The sequence below is a fragment of the Tamandua tetradactyla genome, chromosome 6, assembly GCF_023851605.1.
Source record: "Tamandua tetradactyla isolate mTamTet1 chromosome 6, mTamTet1.pri, whole genome shotgun sequence".
NCBI classification, from domain to species: domain Eukaryota; kingdom Metazoa; phylum Chordata; class Mammalia; order Pilosa; family Myrmecophagidae; genus Tamandua; species Tamandua tetradactyla.
In genome coordinates, this window is record NC_135332.1 from 164,922,695 (window position 1) to 164,949,199 (window position 26,505).

Below are 26,505 nucleotides of genomic sequence, written 5' to 3' on the forward strand. Positions count from 1 at the left end.
TCACACATTCGTTAATGTTTTAAAATATGAATTACCAACTTCCTGGAAGATGGAGGCTTAGTAAGACGCACGGATCTTAGTTTCTTCCCCAGGACAGCTACTAGGGGAGTAGAAACGATACAGAAAGCGCCCAAAGCCACAACAGAGATAAAAAAGACAGCGTACCCCATCCTGGAACGGCTGGCTGGCTGAGAGAAGCAGCTCGGGTGAGATCGCTGAGGCGCACGGGTGGCGCTCCCTTCCCCCTTCCCGGGCCGGAGTAACTCCCTACCCCCTTCCCGGGCCAGCTGGGAGAATTGGAGAGGCGGTCCCCTGAAACCAAGGCGGCTGGTGCCCACACCACACGCAGCCCCCCGGACCAACTGAGAGAATTGGATCGGAAATCCCCAGGCCGCGGAGAACGGTGACGGGTGGGGGAGGCCCCTTCCAAACCCGTGACTCCCGGGGAACGTGCACTCTCTCGGGCGGGCCGCTGCTGCTGGCGCCCTCCCGCCACGCTTGTCGCCCAGGGCCGACTAGGAAATTCGGACGGGCTCTTTCCCGGGCTGCGCGACCAGCAACCCTCCCTGCGTTCGGACCGCGGGCCGGCTCAAGCCGCTTCGGCTAGCGAACCCCCCGGACGGCGAGAGTTTTCCAAAGTTTGAGGTCCCACAGCACCTTTTACTGGTGGGACCCGCTGACAAACGTGTGCCACGAGCGCCACCTACTGGGCAGGATAAGAAAAACAGAACCCAGAGATTTCACAGAAAAATCTTCCAAACTTTTGGATCCAATACCCAGGGAAATCTGTCTAAATGCGCAGATGCCAACAGAAGATAACGGATCACGCTCAAATAATTGAAAATATGGCCCAGTCAAAGGAACAAACCAATAGTTCAAATGAGATACAGGAGCTGAGACAACTAATGCTAAATATACGAACAGAAATGGAAAACCTCTTCAAAAACGAAATCGATAAATTGAGGGAGGACATGAAGAAGACATGGGCTGAACATAAAGAAGAAATAGAAAAACTGAAAAAACAAATCACAGAACTTATGGAAGTGAAGGACAAAGTAGAAAAGATAGAAAAAACAATGGATACCTACAATGATAGATTCAAAGAGACAGAAGATAGAATTAGTGATTTGGAGGATGGAACATCTGAATTCCAAAAACAAAGAGAAACTATTGGGAAAAGAATGGAAAAATTTGAACAGGGTATCAGGGAACTCAAGGACAATATGAACCGCACAAATATACATGTTGTGGGTGTCCCAGAAGGAGAAAAGAAGGGAAAAGGAGGAGAAAAACTAATGGAAGAAATTTTACTGAAAATTTCCTAACTCTTATGAAAGACCTAAAATTACAGATCCAAGAAGTGCAGCGCACCCCAAAGAGATTAGACCCAAATAGGCGTTCTCCAAGACACTTACTAGTTAGAATGTCAGAGGTCAAAGAGAAAGAGAGGATCTTGAAAGCAGCAAGAGAAAAACAATCCATCACATACAAGGGAAACCCAATAAGACTATGTGTAGATTTCTCAGCAGAAACCATGGAGGCTAGAAGACAGTGGGATGATATATTTAAATTACTAAAAGAGAAAAACTGCCAACCAAGACTCCTATATCCAGCAAAATTGTCCTTCAAAAATGAGGGAGAAATTAAAACATTCTCAGACAAAAAGTCACTGAGAGAATTTGTGACCAAGAGACCAGCTCTGCAAGAAATACTAAAGGGAGCACTAGAGTCAGAACTGAAAAGACAGAAGAGAGAGGTATGGAGAAGAGTGTAGAAAGAAGGAAAGTCAGATATGATATATATAATACAAAAGGCAAAATGTTAGAGGAAAATATTATCCAAACAGTAATAACACTAAATGTCAATGGACTGAATTCCCCAATCAAAAGACATAGATTGGCAGAATGGATTAAAAAACAGGATCCTTCTATATGCTGTCTACAGGAAACACATCTTAGACCCAAAGATAAACATAGGTTGAAAGTGAAAGGTTGGGAAAAGATATTTCATGCAAATAACAACCAGAAAATAGCAGGAGTGGCTATACTAATATCCAACAAGTTAGACTTCAAATGTAAAACAGTTAAAAGAGACAAAGAAGGACACTATATACTAATAAAAGGAACAATTAAACAAGAAGACATAACAATCATAAATATTTATGCACCGAACCAGAATGCCCCAAAATACGTGAGGAATATACTGCAAACACTGAAAAGGGAAATAGACACATATACCATAATAGTTGGAGACTTCAATTCACCACTCCCATCAATGGACAGAACATCTAGACAGAGGATCAATAAAGAAATAGAGAATCTGAATATTACTATAAAGGAGCTAGACTTAACAGACATTTATAGGACATTACATCCCACAACAGCAGGATACACCTTTTTCTCAAGTGCTCATGGATCATTCTCAAAGATAGACCATATGCTGGGTCACAAAGCAAGTCTTAACAAATTTAAAAAGATTGAAATCATACACAACACTTTCTCAGATCATAAAGGAATGAAGTTGGAAATCAATAATAGGCGGAATGCCAGAAAATTCACAAATATGTGGAGGCTCAACAACACACTCTTAAACAACGAGTGGGTCAAAGAAGAAATTGCAAGAGAAATTAGTAAATACCTCGAGGCGAATGAAAATGAAAACACAACATATCAAAATTTATGGGATGTAGCAAAGGCAGTGCTAAGAGGGAAATTTATTGCCCTAAATGCCTATATCAGAAAAGAAGAAAAGGCAAAAATGCAGGAATTAACTGTTCAATTGGAAGAACTGGAGAAAGAACAGCAAACTAACCCCAAAGCAAGCAAAAGGAAAGAAATAACAAAGATCAGAGCTGAAATAAATGAAATTGAAAATATGAAAACAGTAGAGAAAATCAATAAGACCAGAAGTTGGTTCTATGAGAAAATCAATAAGATTGATGGGCCCCTATCAAGATTGACAAAAAGAAGAAGAGAGAGGATGCAAATAAATAAGATCAGAAATGGAAGAGGAGACATAACTACTGACCTCACAGAAATAAAGGAGGTAATAACAGGATACTATGAACAACTTTACGCTAATAAATACAACAATTTAGAGGAAATGGACGGGTTCCTGGAAAGACATGAACAACCAACTTTGACTCAAGAAGACATAGATGACCTCAACAAACCAATTACAAGTAAAGAAATTGAATTAGTCATTCAAAAGCTTCCTAAAAAGAAAAGTCCAGGACCAGATGGCTTCACATGTGAATTCTACCAAACGTTCCAGAAAGAATTAGTACCAATTCTCTTCAAACTCTTCAAAAAAATCGAAGTGGAGGGAAAACTACCTAATTCATTCTATGAAGCCAACATCACCCTCATATCAAAACCAGGCAAAGATATTACAAAAAAAGAAAACTACAGACCAATCTCTCTAATGAATACAGATGCAAAAATCCTCCATAAAATTCTAGCAAATCGTATCCAACAACACATTAAAAGAATTATACATCATGACCAAGTAGGATTCATCCCAGGTATGCAAGGATGGTTCAACATAAGAAAATCAATTAATGTAATACACCATATCAACAAATCAAAGCAGAAAAATCACATGATCATCTCAATTGATGCAGAGAAGGCATTCGACAAGATTCAACATCCTTTCCTGTTGAAAACACTTCAAAAGATAGGAATACAAGGGAACTTCCTTAAAATGATAGAGGGAATATATAAAAACCCACAGCTAATATCATCCTCAATGGGGAAAAATTGAAAACTTTCCCCCTAAGATCAGGAACAAGACAAGGATGTCCACTATCACCACTATTATTCAACATTGTGTTGGAGGTTCTAGCCAGAGCAATTAGACAAGAAAAAGAAATACAAGGCATCAAAATTGGAAAGGAAGAAGTAAAACTATCACTGTTTGCAGATGATATGATAGTATACGTCGAAAACCTGGAAAAATCCACAACAGAACTACTAGAGCTAATAAATGAGTACAGCAAAGTAGCAGGTTACAAGATCAACATTCAAAAATCTGTAGCATTTCTATACACTAGTAATGAACAAGCTGAGGGGGAAATCAAGAAACAAATCCCATTTACAATTGCAACTAAAAGAATAAAATACCTAGGAATAAATTTAACTAGAGAGACAAAAAACCTATATAAAGAAAACTACAAAAAACTGCTAAAAGAAATCACAGAAGACCTAAATAGATGGAAGGGCATACCGTGTTCATGGATTGGAAGACTAAATATAGTTAATGTGTCAATCCTACCTAAATTGATTTACAGATTCAATGCAATACCAATCAAAATCCCAACAACTTATTTTTCAGAAATAGAAAAACCAATAAGCAAATTTATCTGGAAGGGCAGGGTGCCCCGAATTGCTAAAAACACCTTGAGGAAAAAAAACGAAGCTGGAGGTCTTGCGCTGCCTGACTTTAAGGCATATTATGAAGCCACAGTGGTCAAAACAGCATGGTATTGGCATAAAGATAGATATATCGACCAATGGAATCGAAGAGAGTGCTCAGATATAGACCCTCTCATCTATGGACATTTGATCTTTGATAAGGCAGTCAAGCCAACTCACCGGGGACAGAGCAGTCTCTTCAATAAATGGTGCCTAGAGAACTGGATATCCTTATGCAAAAGAATGAAAGAAGACCCATCTCTCACACCCTATACAAAAGTTAACTCAAAATGGATCAAAGATCTAAACATTAGGTCTAAGACCATAAAACAGTTAGAGGAAAATGTTGGGAGATATCTTATGGATCTTACAACTGGAGGCGGTTTTATGGACTTTAAACCTAAAGCAAGAACACTGAAGAAGGAAATAAATAAATGGGAACTCCTCAAAATTAAACACTTTTGTGCATCAAAGAACTTCATCAAGAAAGTAGAAAGACAGCCTTCACAATGGGAGACAATATTTGGAAATGATATATCAGATAAAGGTCTAGTATCCAGAATTTATAAAGAGATTGTTCAACTCAACAACAAAAAGACAGCCAACCCAATTACAAAATGGGAAAAAGACTTGAACAGACACCTATCAGAAGAGGAAATACAAATGGCCAAAAGGCACATGAAGAGATGCTCAATGTCCCTGGCCATTAGAGAAATGCAAATCAAAACCACAATGAGATATCATCTCACACCCACCAGAATGGCCATTATCAACAAAACAGAAAATGACAAGTGCTGGAGAGGATGCGGAGAAAGAGGCACACTTATCCACTGTTGGTGGGAATGTCAAAGGGTACAACCACTGTGGAAGGCAGTTTGGCGGTTCCTCAAAAAGCTGAATATAGAATTGCCATACGACCCAGCAATACCATTGCTGGGAATATACTCAAAGGACTTAAGGGCAAAGACACAAACGGACATTTGCACACCAATGTTTATAGCAGCGTTATTTACAATTGCAAAGAGATGGAAACAGCCGAAATCTCCATCAACAGAAGAGTGGCTAAACAAACTGTGGTATATACATACGATGGAATACTATGCAGCTTTAAGACAGGATAAACTTATGAAGCATGTAATAACATGGATGGACCTAGAGAACATTATGCTGAGTGAGTCTAGCCAAAAACTAAAGGACAAATACTGTATGGTCCCACTGATGTGAACAGACATTCGAGAATAAATTTGGAATATGTTCTTGTTAACAGAGTCCAGCAGGAGGTAGAAACAGGGTAAGATAATGGCCAATTGGAGTTGAAGGGATACAGACGGTGTAACAGGACTAGATACAAAAACTCAAAAATGGACAGCACAATAATACCTAATTGTAAAGTAATCATGTTAAAACACTGAATGAAGCTGCATCTGAGCTATAGGTTTTTGTTTTGTTTTGTTTTGTTTTGTTTTGATTTTACTATTATTACTTTTATTTTTTTCTCCATATTAACATTCTTTATCTTTTTCAGTTATGTTGCTAGTTCTTCTAAACCAATGCGTATGTACTAAGAAATGATGATCATGCATCTATGTGATGATGTTAAGAATTAATGATTGCATATGTAGAATGGTATGATCTCTAAATGTTGGGTTAATTTCTTTTTTTCCGTTAAATAAAAAAAAAAAAAAGAGAAGGGATAATTGGAGCTGAAGGGATACAGACTGTACAACGGGACTGGATATAAAAACTCAGAAATGGACAGCACAATACTACCCAATTGTAATGCAATTATGTTAAAACACTGAATGAAGCTGCATGTGAGGCATAGGTTTTTTGTTTTTGTTTTTTTTTGTTTGTTTGTTTGTTTTTTCTTTCTATTATTGTTTTAATTCTTATTCTGTTGTCTTTTTATTTCTTTTTCTAAATCGATGCAAATGTACTAAGAAATGATGAATATGCAACTATGTGATGTTATTAAGAATTACTGATTGTACATGTAGATTGGAATGATTTCTAATTGTTCTGTTAATTCTTTTTTTAATTAATAAAAAAAATAATAAAATAAAATATGAATTACCATCTATTTTCAACACCTTGCAGTATGGTCAGTTGGTCTTTGATAAGGCAGTCAAGCCAACTCACCTGGGATAGAACAGTCTCTTCAAAAAATGTTGCTTGGAGAACTGGATATCCACATGCAAAAGAATGAAAGAGGATCCGTATCTCACACTGTATACAAAAATTAACTGAAAATGGATCAAAGACCTAAACATTGGATCTAAGACCATAAAACTTTTAGAAGAAAATGTAGGGAAATATCCTATAAAACTTATAATAGGAGGTGTTCCCTGTATCTCACACCCAAAGCAGGAGCATTGAAGAAAGAAATAGATAATTGGGAACTCTGCAAAATTAAACACTTTTGTGCATCAAAGAACTTTGTCACAAAAGTGAAAAGACAAGCTACACAATGGGAAACAATATTTGGAAATGACATATCAGATACAGGTTTAGTATCCAGAATATATAAACAAATTGTTCAACTCAACAACAAGAAGACAACCCAATTACAAAATGGGCAAAAGACATGAACAGACACTTCTCAGAAGAGGAAATACAAATGGCTAAAAGCCACATGATAAGATGCTCAGCTTCCCTGACTATTAGGGAAATGCAAATCAAAACCACAATGAGATATCATCTTACACCCACCAGAATGACCATTATCAATAAAACAGAAAATGACAAGTGCTAGAGAGGATGTGGAGAAAGAGGCACAGTTATCCACTGCTGTTGGGAATGTCAAATGGTACAACTGCTGTGGATGGCAGTTTGGTGGTTCCTCAGGAAGCTAAGTATAGAATTGCCGTATGATCCGGCAATACCATTGCTAGGTACCTATTTAGAGGACTTGAGGGCAAGGACACAAACGGACATTTGCACACCAATATTTATAGCAGCATTATTTACAATTGCCAAGAAATGGAAATAGCCCAAATGTCTGTCAACAGACGAGTGGCTAAACAAGCTGTGGTTTATATATACAATGGAATATTACTTAGCTGTGAGACAGAATAAAGTCATGAAGCATGTAACAGTGTGAATGGACCTTGAGGACATTTTGCTGAGTGAGATTAGCCAGAAACAAAAGGACAAATACTGTATGGTCTTACTGATATGAACTAACATTAATGAATGAACTTGGAGAATTTCAGTTAAGAACAGGGGTCATCAGGAGATAGAAATAGGGTAGAGATTGGGTCATTGGAGCTGAAGGGATACAGATTATGCAACAGGACTAATTATAAAAATTCGGAAATGCATAGTGCAGTACCACCTGATTGTAACACAATAATGTAAATATACTGAATGAAGCTGAATGTGAGAATGATAGAGGGAGGGATGCTGGGGGCACATATGAAATCAGAAGGAAAGATTGAGATGGTACAATCTAGGGATGCCTAGAGTGTACAGTTATAGTGACTAAATGTACAAATTAAAAAATGGTTTTGCATGAGGAATAACAAAGGTATGTCAGTCGTGCAGGGTATTGAAATAGATGGTCAGATCGTAAAACTTCAACTTCTGTGTGTGACTAAAGCAAGAGATGTTCATTTGGTACAAAATTTATATTTATGTATTAGTGAAACAGGTTAACTGAACACCATAAGTATATGGAACCTTGACTAGGGCATGAGATTTTGTAGGTTTGTCCAGTGTGATGCCCCAATAAATCCCAGAGTGATTTGAACAGTGAATAAAGAAGTATTTGCAACGTCCCCTTGGGAGAATGGTGAGAAAGGGGGGAAATTCAACATCTCTATTTGGAGAATTCCTGATATTCTTTCCAGCAGTGGGGACAACCAAATCAATAGGCTGAGCACTCAATCTTGGGGTTTCTTCATATGAAACTTATCTCCGCAAAATATAAGCTAAGCCTACTTAAAATTAAGCCTAAGAGACACCTCCAGTGAACCTCTTCTGTTGCTCAAATGTGGACTATCTCTGTCTCAGCCAACATGGCAAGCAAATTCACTGCCCCCCACCCTCTCTACACGGGACATGATTCCCAAGGATGTAAGCCTTCCTGGCAACATGGGACAGAAATCCTAGAATGAGTTGGAACTCAGCATCAAGGGATTGAGAAAACCTTCTTGACCGAAAGGAGGAAGAGAGAAATGAGACAAAGTGTCAGTGGCTGAGAGATTTCAAACAGTCAAGGGGTTATCCTGGGGGTTATTCTTATGCATTATATAGATATCCCCTTTCTAGTTTAAGGTGCATTAGAGAGGGTAGAGATATGTGCATGAAACTGTAGAGCTGTGTTCCAGTAGCCATCTTTCTTGGAGATGAGTATATAATGATACAGCATTCACAATGTAACTATGTGATTGTGAAAACCTTGTGTCTGATGCTCTTTTTGTCTATGGTATGGACAGATGAGTAAAAAATCTTGCTTAAAAATAAATAAATAATAGGGGGGACAAATTTTAAAACAAATTGAGTAAATTGAAATACTAATTGTCAATGAAAGGAATTGGTAAGGGGTATAGAAAAAATATAGAGGGAACAAAAGTATTTTTATATAAAAATATTGGGTAGATGGCAATACTAGTGGTCATTGAGAATGAGGAGTAAGGGGTATGGTATGTATGAGTTTTTTCTTTTTATTTCTTTTTGTGTAGCAATGCAAATGTTCTAAAAAAATGATCATTTGAATTTCTAAAAAAATGATCATTTCTTAAAAATGATCATTTGAATGTATGTTAAGAATGTTCATGTTTATGTGTTATTTTAGCTTGTCAGTTACAAAAAGAGAAAATAAAAGGCAGATTATTTCATTATAAATCTTGTTTTGTACTAAATCGTTCTTCCCCACCCTTATTAAGAAATGCAGAGTGCATATTTAGATGGAGTTTATTGAGGAAAATCTGTTACAGGCATTGAAAATATTTTAAAATATCAAGGTCAAATAGTTTTGTAAGTAAATGGAAAATGGCATGCAGGTGGCTTTCATTTTCATATGTTTAATTTTTTTCTTTTTTAATTTAAAAATGTATTTACCAAATCATTATCATTTTTCAAGACCCCAAAATATATAATGGTTATTTTTGTTAAGGTTTATGGTTCAGCAAATAGTTAACATCCAACAATTTTGTTTATTAGAAAATTGTATAATAGTTCAAATATTTTTTAAAAACCAAATAGTTATGGACTCTCAAAATAGTACAGTTATTAATTTTGCCAGTTACCATTTAGGTTTTTATTGAGAATCTCAGTAGCATCAGCAATCTCAATGTTTGTTTGTTGCAATATATTAACCTAAAAGATAAACATAGACTTTTATACATATTTTTTCATAGTAAAATAGCATTTAATCTTAGTGATTTACTTTAGGATATGTATGTTAAGATATATATATTAAGGCATCTTACATAAAAATCCAAGTTTTTTCTAAAATAACCTTTACTTAAGAATAATATAAATGTACTTCTGTACTTTTGAAATGAGATATTTGTTCCCTTTTTAAAAGATATGGATTTTTTCTGGACACTAGTTTTACTTCCTATTTGTGGTATGAAATCCCGTAGTCCACTCAATAGATTCTCCATAGTGTTGCTTCATTTTTATTTAGGATTAATTTTACTAGGTAGCGGCAAAGTTATGCTGTTTTTCAGCATGAGTCCTGGTACACTCAATTCAGTTTCCTGAATTCTGTCTCATAACTTTTATTTTGAAGAGACAGTAAAATAAATAAAGCTTAACACTGATTTTTCTTCTCATCTCCCAAATATTTTTGGCATTTTATGCAGCTCTGATCATCAGAGAGTCCTTAATAAATACCGAAGTACAGTACAACTAATCCAGGATGTCTTTAAACACACACTCACAGAGACATATATTAATGTGTGTATATGTCTCTATATATACATTTTAAAGCAGTTTTTTAAATATATTTACATATCATACAGTCCAACCAAAGTGACACTTAATGTCTTTTAGTATAATCCAGAGTTGTAAGTTTATCACCGCAATCAATTATAGAACATTTTTGTTACTCCATAAAGAAAAACCCCATGTCATTTAACAGTCATCTCTCAGTCACTGTATCCTTCCACAGCCTCCGTAACCATTAATCTAATTCTGTTTCTATAGATTCGATTTTATTTACATTATATACAATGGAATCATACCATATGTAGTACTTTGTATCTTGTTTCTTTCACTTTGCATAATGTTTTTTAAAAGAATATATTTTTTTAATTAGCGAAGTCATGTAAAAATACAATATTTCCATATACCCCCTATTGTTGACACTTTGGATTAGTGTGGTACTTGTGTTACAATTGATGAAAGAATATTAAAATATTACTGTTAAGTATAATGCATAGTTTGTATTAGGTGTATTTTTCCCATATACCGCATTATTAACACTTTTAATAGTGACATAGATTTTGTTATAATTCATGAAAACACATTCTTATATTTGTACCATTGACCAAAGTCATTGTCCAAAACAGGGTTCACTGTTTTATACAGTCCCAGGTTTTATCCTCTAACTTGCCTTCTAGTTATCCTATACCACCTAAAACCTTCCCTATCAACCACATTCACACACATAATTCAATTAATTACACTCACAATTATGTGCTGTCATCCCCACTATCTAATTCCAAACCTTTACTATCAACCTAATTTGGAACTCTGCATGGATTAAGGATCAGCTCCCCATTCTCTACCCCTATTCTATCTCCTTGCAACCTATGGTCTAGATTCTAACTCCATGAGTTTGCTTATAATAATTAGTTCCTATCAATGAGATCATAAAATATTTGTTCTTTTATGTTGGCTTATTTTGCTCACCATAATATCTTCAAGTTTCACCCATGTTGTCTCATGCATCAGGACTTCATTCTTTCTAGCTGAATAATAATCTGTCATACATATATATATATATACACACACACACACCACATTTTGTTTATGCAGTCATTGGTTGATGGACACTTGAGTTAGTTATTTCCAGCTTTTGCCAATTGTGAATAATGCCACTATGAACATTGGTGTGCAAATATCTGTTCAAATCCCTGCTTTCAGACCTTCTGGGTATTTACCTAGCAGTGGATTGTCAGATCATATGGCAATTCTATATTTAGCTTTCTGAAGAACTGCTTAATTGTATTCCATAGCTGTTTCTGTATCATTTTACATTTCCACCAGTAGTGAGTGAATGTTCCTGTTTCTCCACATCCTGTCCAACATTTATAGTTGCTGTTCTTTTGATAGCGCCCATTATACTAGGTGTGAAATAATACTTTATTGTGATTTTGATTCACATCTCCTTAATAGCTAGTATTGTGTACCTTTTCATATGTTTTTTGGCCATCTATATTTCCTGTTTTGAAAATGCCTATTCAAGTTTTTTGCCCATTTAAAAAAATTGGGTGTTTGTCTTGTTATTATTGAGTTGTAGAATTTCTTTATATATTCTGGATATTAAACCTTTATCGTATATGTGGTTTACAAATATTTTCTTCCATTGAGTTAGCTGCCTTTTAACTTTCTTGACAAAGTCCTTTGTGGTTTAAAAGTTTTTAATTTTAAGGAGGTCCCATTTACCTATTGTTTTTTCTTTCCTTGCTTGTGCTTTGGATATAAAGTCTTAAGAAATCATTGCCTACCATGAAATCTTGAAGATGCTTCCCTGCATTTTCTCTTAGGAGTTTTAGGTCCCCGTCTCTTATATTTAAGTCTTTGATTCATTTTGAGTCCATTTTTGTATAAGGTGTGAGACAGGGGTCCTCTTTCACATTCTTTTGCATATAGATATTCAGTTCTTCTAGTACCATTTATTGAAGAGACTATTCTGTCTCAGTTGAGTGGACTTGGTAGTCTTGTCAAATATCAATTGGCCACAGATGTTAGGATCTATTTCTAAATTCTTAATTCAGTTCCATTGGTCAGTGTATCTTTATGCCATTATCATGCTGCTTTCACCACTGTAGCTTTAATGTGCTTTAAAGTCAGGAAGTGTGAGTCCTCTAACTTCATTCTTCTTTTGCAAGATGTTTTAGGCTATTTGGGGCCCCTAGTAAATTTGATCCTTGGCTTTTCCATTTCTGCAAAATAGGCTGTTGGAATTTTGATTGGTATTATGTTGAATCTGTAACTCAATTTGGTTAGAATTGACATCTTAATGATATTTAATTTTCCAATCAAGGAACATGAATGTCCTTCCATTTATTTAAGTCTTCTTTGATTTACTAGAGCTTCTAAATGAGTGCAGCAGAGTGGCAGGATACAAAATCAACATGCAGAAATCAGTTGTGTTTCTCTACATTAGTAATGAGCAATCTGAGGAAGAAATCAAGAAAAAAGTTCACTTTGCAATAGCAACCAAAAGAATAAAGTATTTGGGAATAAGTTAAACTGTGGATGTAAAGGACTTGTAACAGAAAATGCAAAATATTGCTAAAAGAAATTAAGGAAGACCTAAACATATACATTTTTATATAGCAAAAATTCAGTATGTTTTAATGCTTTTCAATATGTATGTGTATTTATTTTTTCTTTAGATACCAGTCCAGTGGAATCTGATTCTTCAAGTCTAATGGAAACCAATCCTCTGGAATGGCCAGAAAGTCATGTTCTTCAAAATTTGGAAACTTTTGAAAAAGCTAAACAAAAACTGAGGTAAATATTTGAATCCCTAATTAAGCATGCTCTAACTCAGTATTTTTAAATGAACTGTTTTTTTCTTAGTCTCTAAATTGTTTGTATGATATATAAGTATTTAATAGTTTTATTATTAAAGAAATACAGCTCATTCTACTAAGTACATGGATAAATAGATAATAGAGTAGTATATTAGTTAAAAGAAAAATGCTCTTCTTTTTCGCCTGTCCTCCACTCCTATTTTCCAGGTGTAATCACTGTTAACATTTTGGTGAATAAGTATGTATCCAAGTGGAGATACCAGGTGACCTAGAGGAGAGATCGATAAGTCAGTTTGGAGTTCATATCAAACAGGATTTTTAAATACATGATTGTGGGTGAGATGTGGTGATAGAGCGTAGAAGAGGAGAGTAAAGAAGAGAGCATAAGCCCTTTCCCTCATGTTCTCTAATTTTTACTGGTCAGGAGGAAGAATAAAAGAGTGAATAAACAAGAAAAGGACAGGTTACCCACAAAAGAACCTCCATTTCTTGCCCATCAATTATAGATGGTATCTTTTAATTTACCCCTGTTAATGATGAGGCAATACTCTTGTTTCTCTTCAGTGTTTATCTTCCCTCTATCTCTGAATCTTATATTACTTACAATAAACAGTTATTTTCCTTCTTGATGATATTTTTCCTGTACCTCTCTGTCTTCCTACTCTAATTTGAACGGAACCTTTCTACCCTGTCTGTGCAGCATTATACTAGAATGTATTTTAATCATGTTTGTAGATTAAATCTCTATTTTCTTGTATGAGATAAGACATCTTATCTCATGTCTTATTGAGAGGTCTGATACCAGATTGATTTTTGTCCTTAATAGGTAATTTATTCTGTCTCAGAAACTTTTAGAATTTTTTTTTTTTAATGTTCTGAAATTACTAGGGGCCATGGTGTGGAAATTTTTTTTTCTCATGATTTATCTTTTTTTGACAAATAGTCTTCGGTTATATCTCTGATAATATTCTTCCTTCTGTTTTCTTTTTTTTTCCACTGTCCTTGAAATTCCTATTTTAACTAATATTAAATTTCCTAGATTGATTTTATTATTCAGATTTATTTATTTTTTCCTCAATAGTCCATCATGTCACTCTTTTCTGCTCTATGGTCTAGGATATTTCCTTTATTTCCACTTCTTTTGTTGAATTTTTTGGTAGCCATGGTTTAAATTCCTAATAACTTTTCTTGTTTTCTACTTTATTTTTTTCATAACAGCCTCTTCTTATATTAATACTGAGATTTGAGAAGGTACTATAAGGATACTAATTAGAATTTTCTTTAAAGTTGTTTTTTCTATTCCTTGAATTATTTCATTTTCCTTTGGATCTGTTTTATTTTTTCTCTATGGTTTTTCTGTCATGTGTAGTTTTTCTCCAATGTCTGGTAGTCCTTGGTTATCTATTCATATCTAAGAATTTAGAAGTAGGTTTTTTATAAAGGTAGTTGGCATGAGTTTTCTCTCGGTATGTATAGTCCTGTTCCCTACCTGCTGTCACCTGACTTAAGGTTGGGGGAGGAGGACATTCAGGATAGAGCATGCCTTCCAGTTTAGGGTACCAGAGGGTATCAGCAGGCAGGCAACCTTGGCCCTTCATCCAGCACTAATTAGTGAGGGTTTTATTCTTTTGCATCACCACTGACGCAGGACAGACACATGTATCTTCATAGAGCCATTTCTCTGTTTTTAACTTGGAGATAAAAACAAGGGGCTGAGTTGATACTGGCATAACTGTTTTATATATGATTCTTAAAAATTTATCCCCTTAATTTTTGTACACTTCCTCTCTCTGACTCCAAGTTTGGAGCCTTGCTAAGGCAATATGGTGTGGAAAGAAGACAGATTCTACCTTTTTTTAATAGATTTTTTCTCTGGTTCTTGTTGTGACTCTTGCTCTAGTTTATCCCTTTCAGAAGTTCACTGAACTCTTTGGTTAACCAATTTTTCCTTCATCCTTTTCTAGACCCTATTATAAATTCATTCTCCAGTACTTCGGTGCTGTGATTTCAGTTTTTTAGGGTGGAGAGGTTTATGTGTATGTTCAATTCACCACCTTCACTGGAAGCTTGCTTTGTCATTCAAGATCTAGGTCAAATATCGTCCTGTTTGTTAAGCCTTTTATAAATGCTGCAACTTAATGTTATCTTCCTACTTTAAACATCCCAAGGACTGTGTTATTCTTCCATGAAATTTATTTTATTGTACTTTTCTACCTCATTCTGCATCTGTTTTATCTCCTCTCATCCTTCTCACCTCCTTTCTATCACCTGAAGTCATCCTTATATACCAAATTACAAGCAAGGGCTATACACTAAATTATGAGCAGACATTATGGGTCTATAAATTGTCATCACTGAACTCTTTTTAGTACTTCATGGTGATATATTCAAGGTAAATTCTCAATAAATTATTGTGCACACTTCAGAAGATGGAAAATGCCAATTCTTATGGGTCCAAAAATATGTTTTCAGAATTTGTTTTATGTTAAGACAGATTAGCTGGAGAATAAGGACCTTTTATAAAGTGAAATTCAGAAACCATAAGCTTTGGTTTTAGTCATCTGTTGTTTGACTTTTTCAATTCATCTTTAAGTTGGGGATGACAATCCCAGTTCAAAGTTGTTAAAAGTTAATCAGGTAATGTATAAAAAGGTACTTTGTAAGCTTGAAAACTCTGAACAAAATAAGGTATTGTCAATGTTATTATTTTTTTTGAACGTAACATATCTTTACTAGCGTAATTCCTTATGTCCAAGGTTCTATATAAATGTAAATTATGCATGTCCCTGTTGCATCTAGCCTATAAACTGATTGAAAGAGGTATTCATCAAGAAATCTTTGTGAGTCACTATTAGAGAGTAGCAGTATAAAAATTAAACTCAAAATGAGTTCCTACTCTCCTTGAGTATAAAGTGCTGAGAAAATATTTAAGTGTTTTCTTGTTGGACTACTTTTATTAGGCTTATATTTTCAATTTAAAAATAAAGGGGAAAACAGGAAGTGAAGAGGGGCACTTTTGATATACTATTGATCCTTAATTTATAGAAATAATAATGCCAAAACCATAATACCAACATTTTAATCACATAATTATCAGTAAAAAATGCTTAACCTGAGTAATAAAATAATCAGAAATGGTCTAGTTAATATAAAGCCAGGAAATTAATTAGTTTTCTGTGCAGATATAGAAGGTTTTATTCATGATATAGTGACAAGGCAATAGAGTAATCTCAGCTAAGTGTTTTCTTTTTTTCTAGTTTTTAGTACTTTCTGTGAGCCTTTTTGGTTTCTAGAGAGGTGGAGTGAAAATAATAATTAATTTGGAGTCAGGAAACCTAGACTATAGTTCTGATTCTGTCATTTTAAATAGCTGTGTCACCCTGGATTAATTTTTGGATTAGTAATGTTTGTTGTGTGTTCGTATCTTTCTCTGAGAAATAGGAATAATAGCAGTGGTTGCTATATTAATCTTACTTTACAAAGTACTTTTTCTTCAGGAATTATTTCATTTTGCTGTAGCTGTCTTATTCAAGGAAATTTGAATCAATTAAGAATATATTGTTTGTCAAAGTAGTTTGAAAAATACAAAGTTCTGCATGTATCTCAGGTATGATAATGATGAGTCAGTGTTTATTCACAATGTCATAGTCATGGCTAGAAGAGACCTTGGAGAGATTTCTGATTCCTTTCTGATTTCATGGTTGTGCCTGAGTAATCTTTCATTTCATAGAAAATCAGAACATTCAGTCCCTGCCCACAAAAAATTTACAATATTGTGAGGTTTCAAAACATATAAGAGAGTTCAGATTTAAAGTTTATGGAATTCATAACTTCATACCACTGAATATTTAGTCATTTAAGTAGTAGCATTGTTGACATGGTAATTGCAATGTAACCTATTAATATACTAAATGATTTGAAAGATTTTACTTAATTTTTTTCCTAAATGTGTAATTCTTTAACTTTCTTTGGGTGTTTTCTGGGTTCTACTCACATTACCTTTTTCTGACTAAGGTGAATTCTAATCCTCCTTTAGTAAATCTGTTTGACATTATTTTCCCAGAACTGGTTCATTACCTCGTTCATCTGAACAGTTGCTAGGCCACAAAGAGGGTCCACGGGACTCAGTCACATTATTGGATGCTAAAGAATTGCTCAAACACTTTACATCAGATGGATTACCAATTGGAGATCTTCAGCCTTTACAGATTCAAAAAGGGTAAATCATAAACTTATAATTCCAGTTGCTCTTTGTAAAATAACCATTTTTAAGTAGCATTGCATCTCATTTCCTCAGTCAATTGATGTTCTGTGCCACTGAGGCAAAATCTACAAGTTTGATCCCAGAATAGATCAGCTGACCTTAATCCTCACATTTAACCTTAGCCAAATGTCCTACTGTTTTTGTGGTATCGATTATTAGGGAAACAGGAATAATAAAGCAACATCAAGAAGTCACTAGATCCATCATTGTATACAAAGTATAGTACTTTTTAAGCAAAGTTTAAAATTTGGCTTACAAGAATCTTTTTAAAATTATCTTTTCTGTGTTACTCTCTAGTTTTTATTTTGTCACTGCTTGCATGAACTTTGTCAATCATGCCTAATAGTAGCCAAAAGGCACAGCCTTTCAACTGAAGAGAATCAGAAAGTATAATAAAAATGCTTTTGAAACAATTACAATACAAGTAAAAGCTCACTGTCTACATGAATAATTTACACCTAACTTGACTTTCAAGACAACTTCCCACTAAGTTACTAGTTAATAAATGCTGGATGTTACTGAAGTTCACTGAATTACAGGTAAACGTGGCATCAAATACTTGTAAGAATTTGCTGATTACTCATAATTTCTTTCTAACTGTTAATCTACAATTTAGGAAGAGTTTCCAAAGTACTTTTAAATTGTAGAGTATTTTAATCACCTTTACAGAGCTTGCTTTGTGGTAAATCTTGATTTTGAAAGTAAATTTCACAAAGATTTACTTCCTGGTAGTTATCTCAAAATAACATTAGAGCATTTTGCCTTTAAATGTGTGTATGTTCACCAGAGAGAGATATATGGAACAGTTTTGAAATTTTGAGGATCTTAATGGTTCCAGGGTCCTAAAGGCAACATCAAGATCAAAAATTTGTTTGTTTCTGTTTTAACATTGAATTATTAAAGCTTTTTCTTAAATTTTAGAAAATCTATAATTTTGGGTTAATTTTCCTTTTTCTCATAACTTTCAGAAATTGATAACCTTTCATATGGGAATCAAGAAAGTGAAGAATTACACACATTTTCACCTATCCCATTAGTGGATTATTATCCTTTCAAATCATTAAGCACAAACTGCCCATCAAAATGGGCTTCCCTTTCCAAAACTGAATGATTTAAGTTATATGCATTTTCACAAGAATGTCTTCCTAGGTGTAAAATAGAGAGATATACTTAATCTTCCTGTAGTTTACACGTGATTTTATTTAGGAAAGTTTGATGTGACTCTTTGATGCTAACAATGAAATGCATCATAATCAAATGTGTGTTATGTAACAGAGTTGAAGGGTGAGCTTTCATGGCAATGAAGCATGAACATACTAATTTTTACTAAAGAACCTATGCAATGAACCATTGGAAAAGCTGTATTAAAGTGCAGGCATGACTCCTATGTATATATCAATGAGATATTAAACATTAATAAAACATATTTAATCACTGGGAGAAAAAATGCTGCAATAATACTGCAAAGTTAGACCTGAAATTTATTAATGGCCTACAGAGCAATAAAACCATAAACTCCGGGGTTATCTTTTACACTAAACAGAAGTAGTTCACATCTCTACCAGAGGAAAAGATCATTTGTCCTTTTTGCATTATCTACAAAATTAACATCTACCTTTTCAGAATTGGAGCCCAAATAAATAGTAAATACTAAGTCAAACAAAATTACCTTCCCCTAGACCTGTACTGTCCAAAATGGTAGCCACTAACCCCCATGTAACTGTTTTCATTTAAACCAATTAAAATTAAATTAAATTGCAAAAAAAAAATAATAAAACATATTTACTAAAATGTTTCTTTTAGAAAGAATAAAGTATGAGTGATATTAAACAAAAAATAGGTAAAGTTGCTGAGAGGGATTGAAATGAGAAATAGAAGACAACATATGTGATGATAGAAGTAAATGCTAGATACCTAAAGAGTTCTGTGTTTAAAATTACTCACTTTAATAGGCTGTCATCATTATACTGCGGTTATCACAATTTATTAGTGTTATTTTTGGTGGACTATCTTAAATAGATTAATTAGAATATAAATTCTGCTTTCTAAGATTCATAATTAACCTCTCTTTTATATTTTAATGTAATAATTTCAAGTACTTGTTATAGCAAGATAATTTTCAGTGGCAATTGGGCAGTTTTCAATTACTAAGACTATAGGAAAAAAAAAGTGATAGCAGATTTGTCTTCTTGCCTTTCTGTGTGCTGTTTCCAAGTCCTCTGAATTCAAGCCTTTCAGATTTCATTCTGCTTATTATCTATGTAAAGACCACTCATTGCATAATTCTGTTTCCCTCCTGAACTGTTCTGAGGTTCAGGACCACAGTCCATTACATTAGAACAGTGCTTACCAGCTGAGGCAGGGAACAAAGGCACCTATAGAATAACCCAGAGAACTTTATCTAAATGCATTGACCTCCTTACTCCAAGATTTTCATATATCCCTGCAAGTCTTGGATAGAAGAGTTTGAGCATGAATATTTTATATAAACTCTCCATATGATTAATTCTGACATACCGCTGGTCCATAACCTACTGCAGGAGAACTGAAGTCAGCAGTTACTCTCTATACCCTCTAATATTTAAAGAGTTGCTGTCTCCTACAGTAGATGTCAAAATGACTATATTCCCAGGCAAAGAAAAATCTGGAACCCTTAATGTTATAGTGGTAAATAATTATTTTGCTAACAAAGATAAGTTGACTTACATTATTCCCCTGCAAAAAAATTTACATGCGTAATATTAGTTCACTCTGCCAAGAAAAAACAAATTCTTTGAGAATAATGGTACTTCTTGAGTTCCAATTACAAATAATTTTCCATCGTTGATGTATCCATTTTTCAGAATAGTTTTTGAAATAATTAACATCATGACTTCAGAGACTTAAGACACAGAAAATGTAAGTGACAAAATCCATAGCCCTAACCTTGCTTCATTTCCTTCTTACATTTTCCAGTATAATTTAACTTTTTTTTTACAAAAAAAAAACACATTACCTTTATTAAGTTACCACTCTAGTCCTTACATTGATTTGTTTTAAAAAAATAGTTTGAAATATCAAAGTGAGTACACATAAGAAATAGAAAATAGGGATGCACAGTACTGGAGATGTATCAACCATCTTCATCTGTTGAAGACAAAATTTGACAAACCATTAGCATTGTTGAAAGAGCAGCCAAAGTACCTGGGAGAGGGTAGCTTAAAAGCTCTGCACCACTCATCAAAAATATTCACTGTATATCTGGAAGCTAATCTCACTATAGCACTGAATAACACCACCCATAAGAACAATTTAAAAATATCAAAAGGACTTTACTGACAGTATTTTAAGTCAAAGTTTTAAAATACCTGACAGTTACTCAAGCTACGCCACAAGGCAGGCCCTATAATAATAAGTTACACAATGTGAATTCAATAACTTATATGTGATATGGTTAATATAATACATACTGCATGAATATCTAAACTAACCTCTTTCAAGTAAAGTGAATAATTGAAAGGTTTAAACTTAGTTTCAGTTTCTGCTCAGAAGAGTTATGTCAGTGTTCTAACAAGTGATGACATCACATTATTGTAAATGCAGAACATACTGATGTACACATTATTTTGAATTATATGTGATTGAAGAAAATCTTATGTACATGTGGTTCCATATTCTATGTGTAAATTTTAAATAGTGCGTTTGTAATTAAATCTGGGTTTAACAAATACTTTCTGACTTCTAAAAGTTAGTAATGAAAGCATTGTGAACAATCTTAGTTGTAGTAGGTGACACGACTTCTACTTTCCCCTCTGTGTGTAATGAACTTCATGTAGCATTAATTCTTGAGGTATATTTGTTTCTGGACCATATAGCTTGCATGTTTTTCTTTCAGAGGCAGCTACCATCTGTTTTACAACTTCATCAAAAAAAGTGTGAATGCTGAGAGTGTAGAAGTGAGTGAAATTCAAAAGAAAATGAAAAATCCAAAGTACAAGTTCTTGCGTAGCTAGGAAGACCTGGGCTAAAACACCAAGCAGTCCCCACATGATTGAGAAGTCTCCCACTGTATAGGATGCCTTTACCAAATGTGGTTTCACCAAGGCTACTACTGATGTATATCACTCCAACATGGGTGGAAAACCCAATTTCTAATCGTGTTTTGCAGTATCCAGATCTCTTTGATATTACATTTGATTTTTTGCACCAAGGAACAAAATGCTTACAGTCCTCCGTTCCTGATACCACATCATACATTTCCTGTATAAAATATCCTATTATTCTCCTCTATGAATATTCTTTTCTTTTGTTTATTAATGGTGCAGCAATTTTGAAGAAAGTTCTTGCAGAGATCTCCTAGTAGTAGACATACTACTGAGATGTGTAGTGGAAGAGTTCTGCTTGTCAGTATACATAGGAAGTTAAATATCTGAGTTATGCATAGGCTCCTGCCCTGGAGCTGAGACACCGGCCCCTGCCCCCAACTTCAAATAGCAACCTGAGACTACTTTCCTTAAGGCCCTCCGACCTGTCCGAGCTGCCGTGATAGTCCCACTAAAGCTGATCACCACATCCGGGCTAACTGAACTTTTGTTTTTTTTAACTTTTATCCCATATAATATTCTATTGCAGAGGAGAAAATCAGATTTGTGTCTGTTGACGCTTTCTTGAACTTTCTCTTTGTCAATAAATAAGATCTAAACAAAAATTGTTACTTTTTGTTTCAGGGAAAAGACATTTGTTCTGACACCAGAACTTAGCCCTCGGAAACTTAAGGTCTTACCTTTTGAAAAAGCTTCAGTATGTCATTATCATGGAATTGAGTAAGTATTCGCTTACTTTTACTATTCAGTGTATTACTGATGTAATGTACTTCTCTCATGTAGCTGTAGAGAATGACTGTAATAAAATGTTATAAATTGAGACAGACCAAACAGATAGTATATTAGAAACCTCAAAAAACAAAAAGAAGGGGGTACAAAGGTAGTTCAATGGTAGATTCTCACCTGCCATGCAGGAAACCTGGGTGAGATTCTTGGCCCATGCACTTCCCCAAAAAATAGAAAACCAACAAATTCAACAAATGGTGACGCAATGCCAGGATTCTCACATGGAAAAAGAATGAAATGTGAACCCTGCCATACAGCATACAAAAAAATAAAATAACAGAACAATAAATACACAAATTTATCTTCAACTGGAAAAAAATATTTCAGGATTTATCAGTTTTAGCATTTAAACATCCTATTCTTACTAGATATTCTGATCAAAATTATTTTGATTCTTATGTTCTAAATGTGTATTTCTACTAAAGGTCACATTATGTTCTTGGATTACTAATTATACTATTATTGCTCAGAAATTGTTAGATGAAATTTGTTCGCATTGGTAACATGTTAATTATGTGTACATGTTTAAAGAATTTTAATGGACCAATATGAATAAAATTTCTAAGGTTGCTCTTGCTTAAAGGTATTAGTAGTTTTTGAAGTTGTGTGCGCATCTACCATTTTCCCAAGTTGAATGAAGTGGATAATATGATTTACAATAAAATTTCAAGACCTGATTAATTCATTCTGAAAAACATACATTCTTAAACTGAAGTATTTGTTTTTTGTTTATATTGCATATTAAATAAAAATAGGAAAAATCTTGATTTTACTATAATCTATATGATACAGGTTTTTCAGTGAACAACTGAAATATATTTTGGTTGGCATGTCAACTTAATCTTTAATTCACACAGACTTTAAAAATACTTAACTTAAAAATTCATTATGTGCTAAAGATACAAAGGACTCTTAAGACAACTAATTCTTCCCTTAGAAAGAAACATGATTTTAGTACAGTATAAATAATATAATAGTGCAGATTTTTAACCATTTTTATGAAGTCCACTGGATGGAGCAAATAAATGCTGGAACTACTTGAGAGAACGTCAAAGGCAGCATCTGAAGTTTGGTTGAAAGAATGAATAGGAATTTACCTGGCAGAAAAGGGAGACTCTTGTGAGAGGAAGGGCCCATAGAGGTACAGATTCCAGGAAGAGGAAATGGCATTGTTGTTTTTGAGTAAGAGTGAGAAGTATATTGTACTATATTGAGACCAAATCACGAACTCATGAAAATCATTGCTGACATGGCAGGAAGATTGATCTTTATTTTTGAGGCAGTAAAAAATGTTTTTTATTTAAACACTGAAATGATATGATTGGATTTGTGCAATTAAATCTAGTCATTCAATAAATTGAATTAAATTCTTCAAAGCAAGAGATATTGAGGAGCTAAAATACTGTCAGGATAGTGAAAATGGGAAGGAGAGTACAAATTTAAGAGCTGTCTATAGGCAAATAAGAATATGAAAGACCAAATCAATGTTGGGGATGACAAGAATTTTTTTAGGATTTCTAGTTTAGGCACATTGGGTGGTTTGTGGTACAATTGAAAAAATACTGAAGGACATACAATAATCTAGGCATGTTAGGTTTCTTGCTATGTCTAATTAAGGTTTAGTTCATTTAAAGAATATTTTGTGGTAAGTTTGACACTAGTGGCAAAATATTCAGTCACTTTATTTTTTATTTTTACTTTTTTTAGAATTAACTATTTTATTTTAGATAAAAATATTATACTCACTCTCTTATATAATAAAATGTAACTATTTGCTTGCATAATGAAATGGTTAAGAAATGATTTGGGTTTTAATCAGAGAAAGACAAGTGCAAATCTGCAGAAAGATATTTTCTAAATAAAAATTCCAACAAGACAATAAAACCTTCTCATTTTATATACATAAAGAAGAATTATTTTCAGTTAACATATTTTTGTGTGCTTTTTTTTATTTTAACTTTTTTTATTGTATAGTATAACACATATACAAAGCAAAGAATAAAAAAGTAATTGTTTTCAAAGCACTCTTCAACAAGTAGTTAAAGGACAGACCCCAGAGTTTGTCATGGGCTACCATATGATCCTCTCATATTTTTCCTTCTAGCTGCTTCAGAACATAGGAGGCTAGGGGGCTTAAATATTTTTTTATCATCACAATAGACTTTTTTCCTTTTTTTTGTGAAAAATAACATGTATACAAAAAAGCTATAAATTTCAAAGAACAGTACCACAGTTAGTTGTAGAACATGTTTCAGAATTTGACATGAGTTAAAATTCCACAAATTTTCGGTTTTTACTTCTAGCTGCTCTAAAATACTGGAGACTAAAAGAGATATCAATTTAATGATTCAGCATTCATATTCATTTCTTAAATCCTATGTTTTCTGTATAACTCATCATCACCTTTGATCTTTCCATCCCTCTCTTTAGTGGTGTTTAGGCTATGGCAATTCTAAATTTTTCATATTGGAAGGGTCCGTTACTAATATGGGTTAGGAAGATGGAACTATCTGATGTTCTGGAAAGGCTGGGATAGGTTTCAGGACTTACCTGGATCCGGGACCTGTCTGGAGGTTGTAAGTTTCTGGAAAGAGACTCTAGTGCATGGAACCCTTGTGGTATCTTATATATTGCCCTAGGAGTTCTTTAGGGCTGGCTAGAATGGTCTCCCATCCCTCAGGGGACTTCACCAATACTTTTTGATTATTTCCTTAATATACTCTAGGATGTTTCCAGGCATTATCGTAATCTATACAGGATTAAGTGCCCTCTTTCTTATTCTGTGCTCCCTGTGTTTCAGTTGTTCAAATGAGCTATACAGATAGGTTGAATTAGATTATGTACTACAGAAAATTTCAGTTCCAGACCAAATGAACCTTTATTCCATTGGCCTCCAAGAGTATCTGTGGTTCTAAAATATAGACACAGTCTTCCTTACCCCTATCTTCTGAATTACTGTAACCACAACCTGTTTGGCTTCGTTCTTACATCTAAATATCAAATTATATATATATATAAAACAGCATCTCAAAATCCAAAAATAATAATCACCATTCCAGACTTAATGTGTCTGCTTTAAAAGCTTACAATCTAGGCCCCTGTTTTCTTAATAAGCATTTTCTAAAGGTGACCATATCATTGTTGCTTTTTTATTTCTGGCTTATTTTGTCTCACCAAATGTCCCTCATGTTTATTCACATCATTGCGTGCCTCACGACTTTGTTCCTTTTTGTAGCAGCACAAACTTCTTTCCTAAGTATACACCATCATTCACCAATCTACTTCTCTGTCAGTGTATCCTTCAACCACCTGCATTCATTGGGCATCATGTAGAGGGCCCACAGTCCACAGTCCATCAACATTCTCAGTTTTAGATAATTTCATTCTTCTCAAGAGAAAGAAAACTAATGAACACACCCTCGCCAAATAGGAAATCTAAACCTCCTCTTAACTCTTGTCCCTCACCCCATTATTTACCTCTGCTGTTGCTGTAGTAGTGCTGATGGTTTCCTTTTGAACATAGCTCATAGCGTGCAATAGCAGTATTCCCACTATACCCTGGACTTAAACACTCTTTGTACAAGAATCATATCTTTGAAGTAATTCTTATGAGAACAAATTCATATTTCTACTGTGAATCAGTGGGATCACATAGGTCTATACAACCCCTTTCAATCTTGTTCATCTTCAATATGGTAATATTACTTATAGACCCACTAGAGAACCGCCTTCACTCCTATCTATTCCCTTACATTGGAGTTCACACTCATTAGCTAATTGTTCACCCATCTCTAGCTTCTATGTATCTCTTAGTCCCCTATATTCTGTATTATAAGCCTCTGAGTCCCTTATATTCTGTATTATAAGGCTCTGATTATACCTTTATGCTGGTCATAAAAGGGGAATCATACAGTATCTATCCTTTTGTGTCTGGCTAATTTCACTCTGCATTATGTCCTCAAGGCTCATCTATCTTGTCATATACTTCAGGACGTCATTTTACCTTACTGCTGCATAATATTCCATTGTATGTATATACCACATTTTGTTGATCCACTCGTCTGTTGATGGGCATTTGGTTTGTTTCCATCTTTTGGCAGTTGTGAATAATGCTGCTGTGAGCATCATTGTGCAAATGTCTGTGTTGTTGCTTTCAGCTCTTCTGGGTATAAATTTTTCATATTGGAAGGGTCCGTTACTAATATGGGTTAGGAAGATGGAACTATCTGATGTTCTGGAAAGGCTGG

General features: G+C 34.3%; 1 protein-coding gene and 1 pseudogene across 1 annotated transcript in view; one reads left to right on the top strand and one right to left on the bottom strand.

The window, feature by feature from the left end:
- Positions 1-26,505, top strand: part of MTBP (MDM2 binding protein) — a 138,792-nt gene that overhangs the window by 85,626 nt on the left and 26,661 nt on the right. Inside the window, exons 15-17 of the mRNA XM_077167561.1 lie at positions 12,986-13,103; positions 17,190-17,345; positions 22,097-22,192. Coding sequence (XP_077023676.1) covers positions 12,986-13,103; positions 17,190-17,345; positions 22,097-22,192 — 370 coding nt within the window. The remainder of the gene's footprint in view (positions 1-12,985; positions 13,104-17,189; positions 17,346-22,096; positions 22,193-26,505) is intronic.
- LOC143685750 (coenzyme Q-binding protein COQ10 homolog B, mitochondrial pseudogene) lies at positions 21,170-21,952 on the bottom strand (annotated as a pseudogene).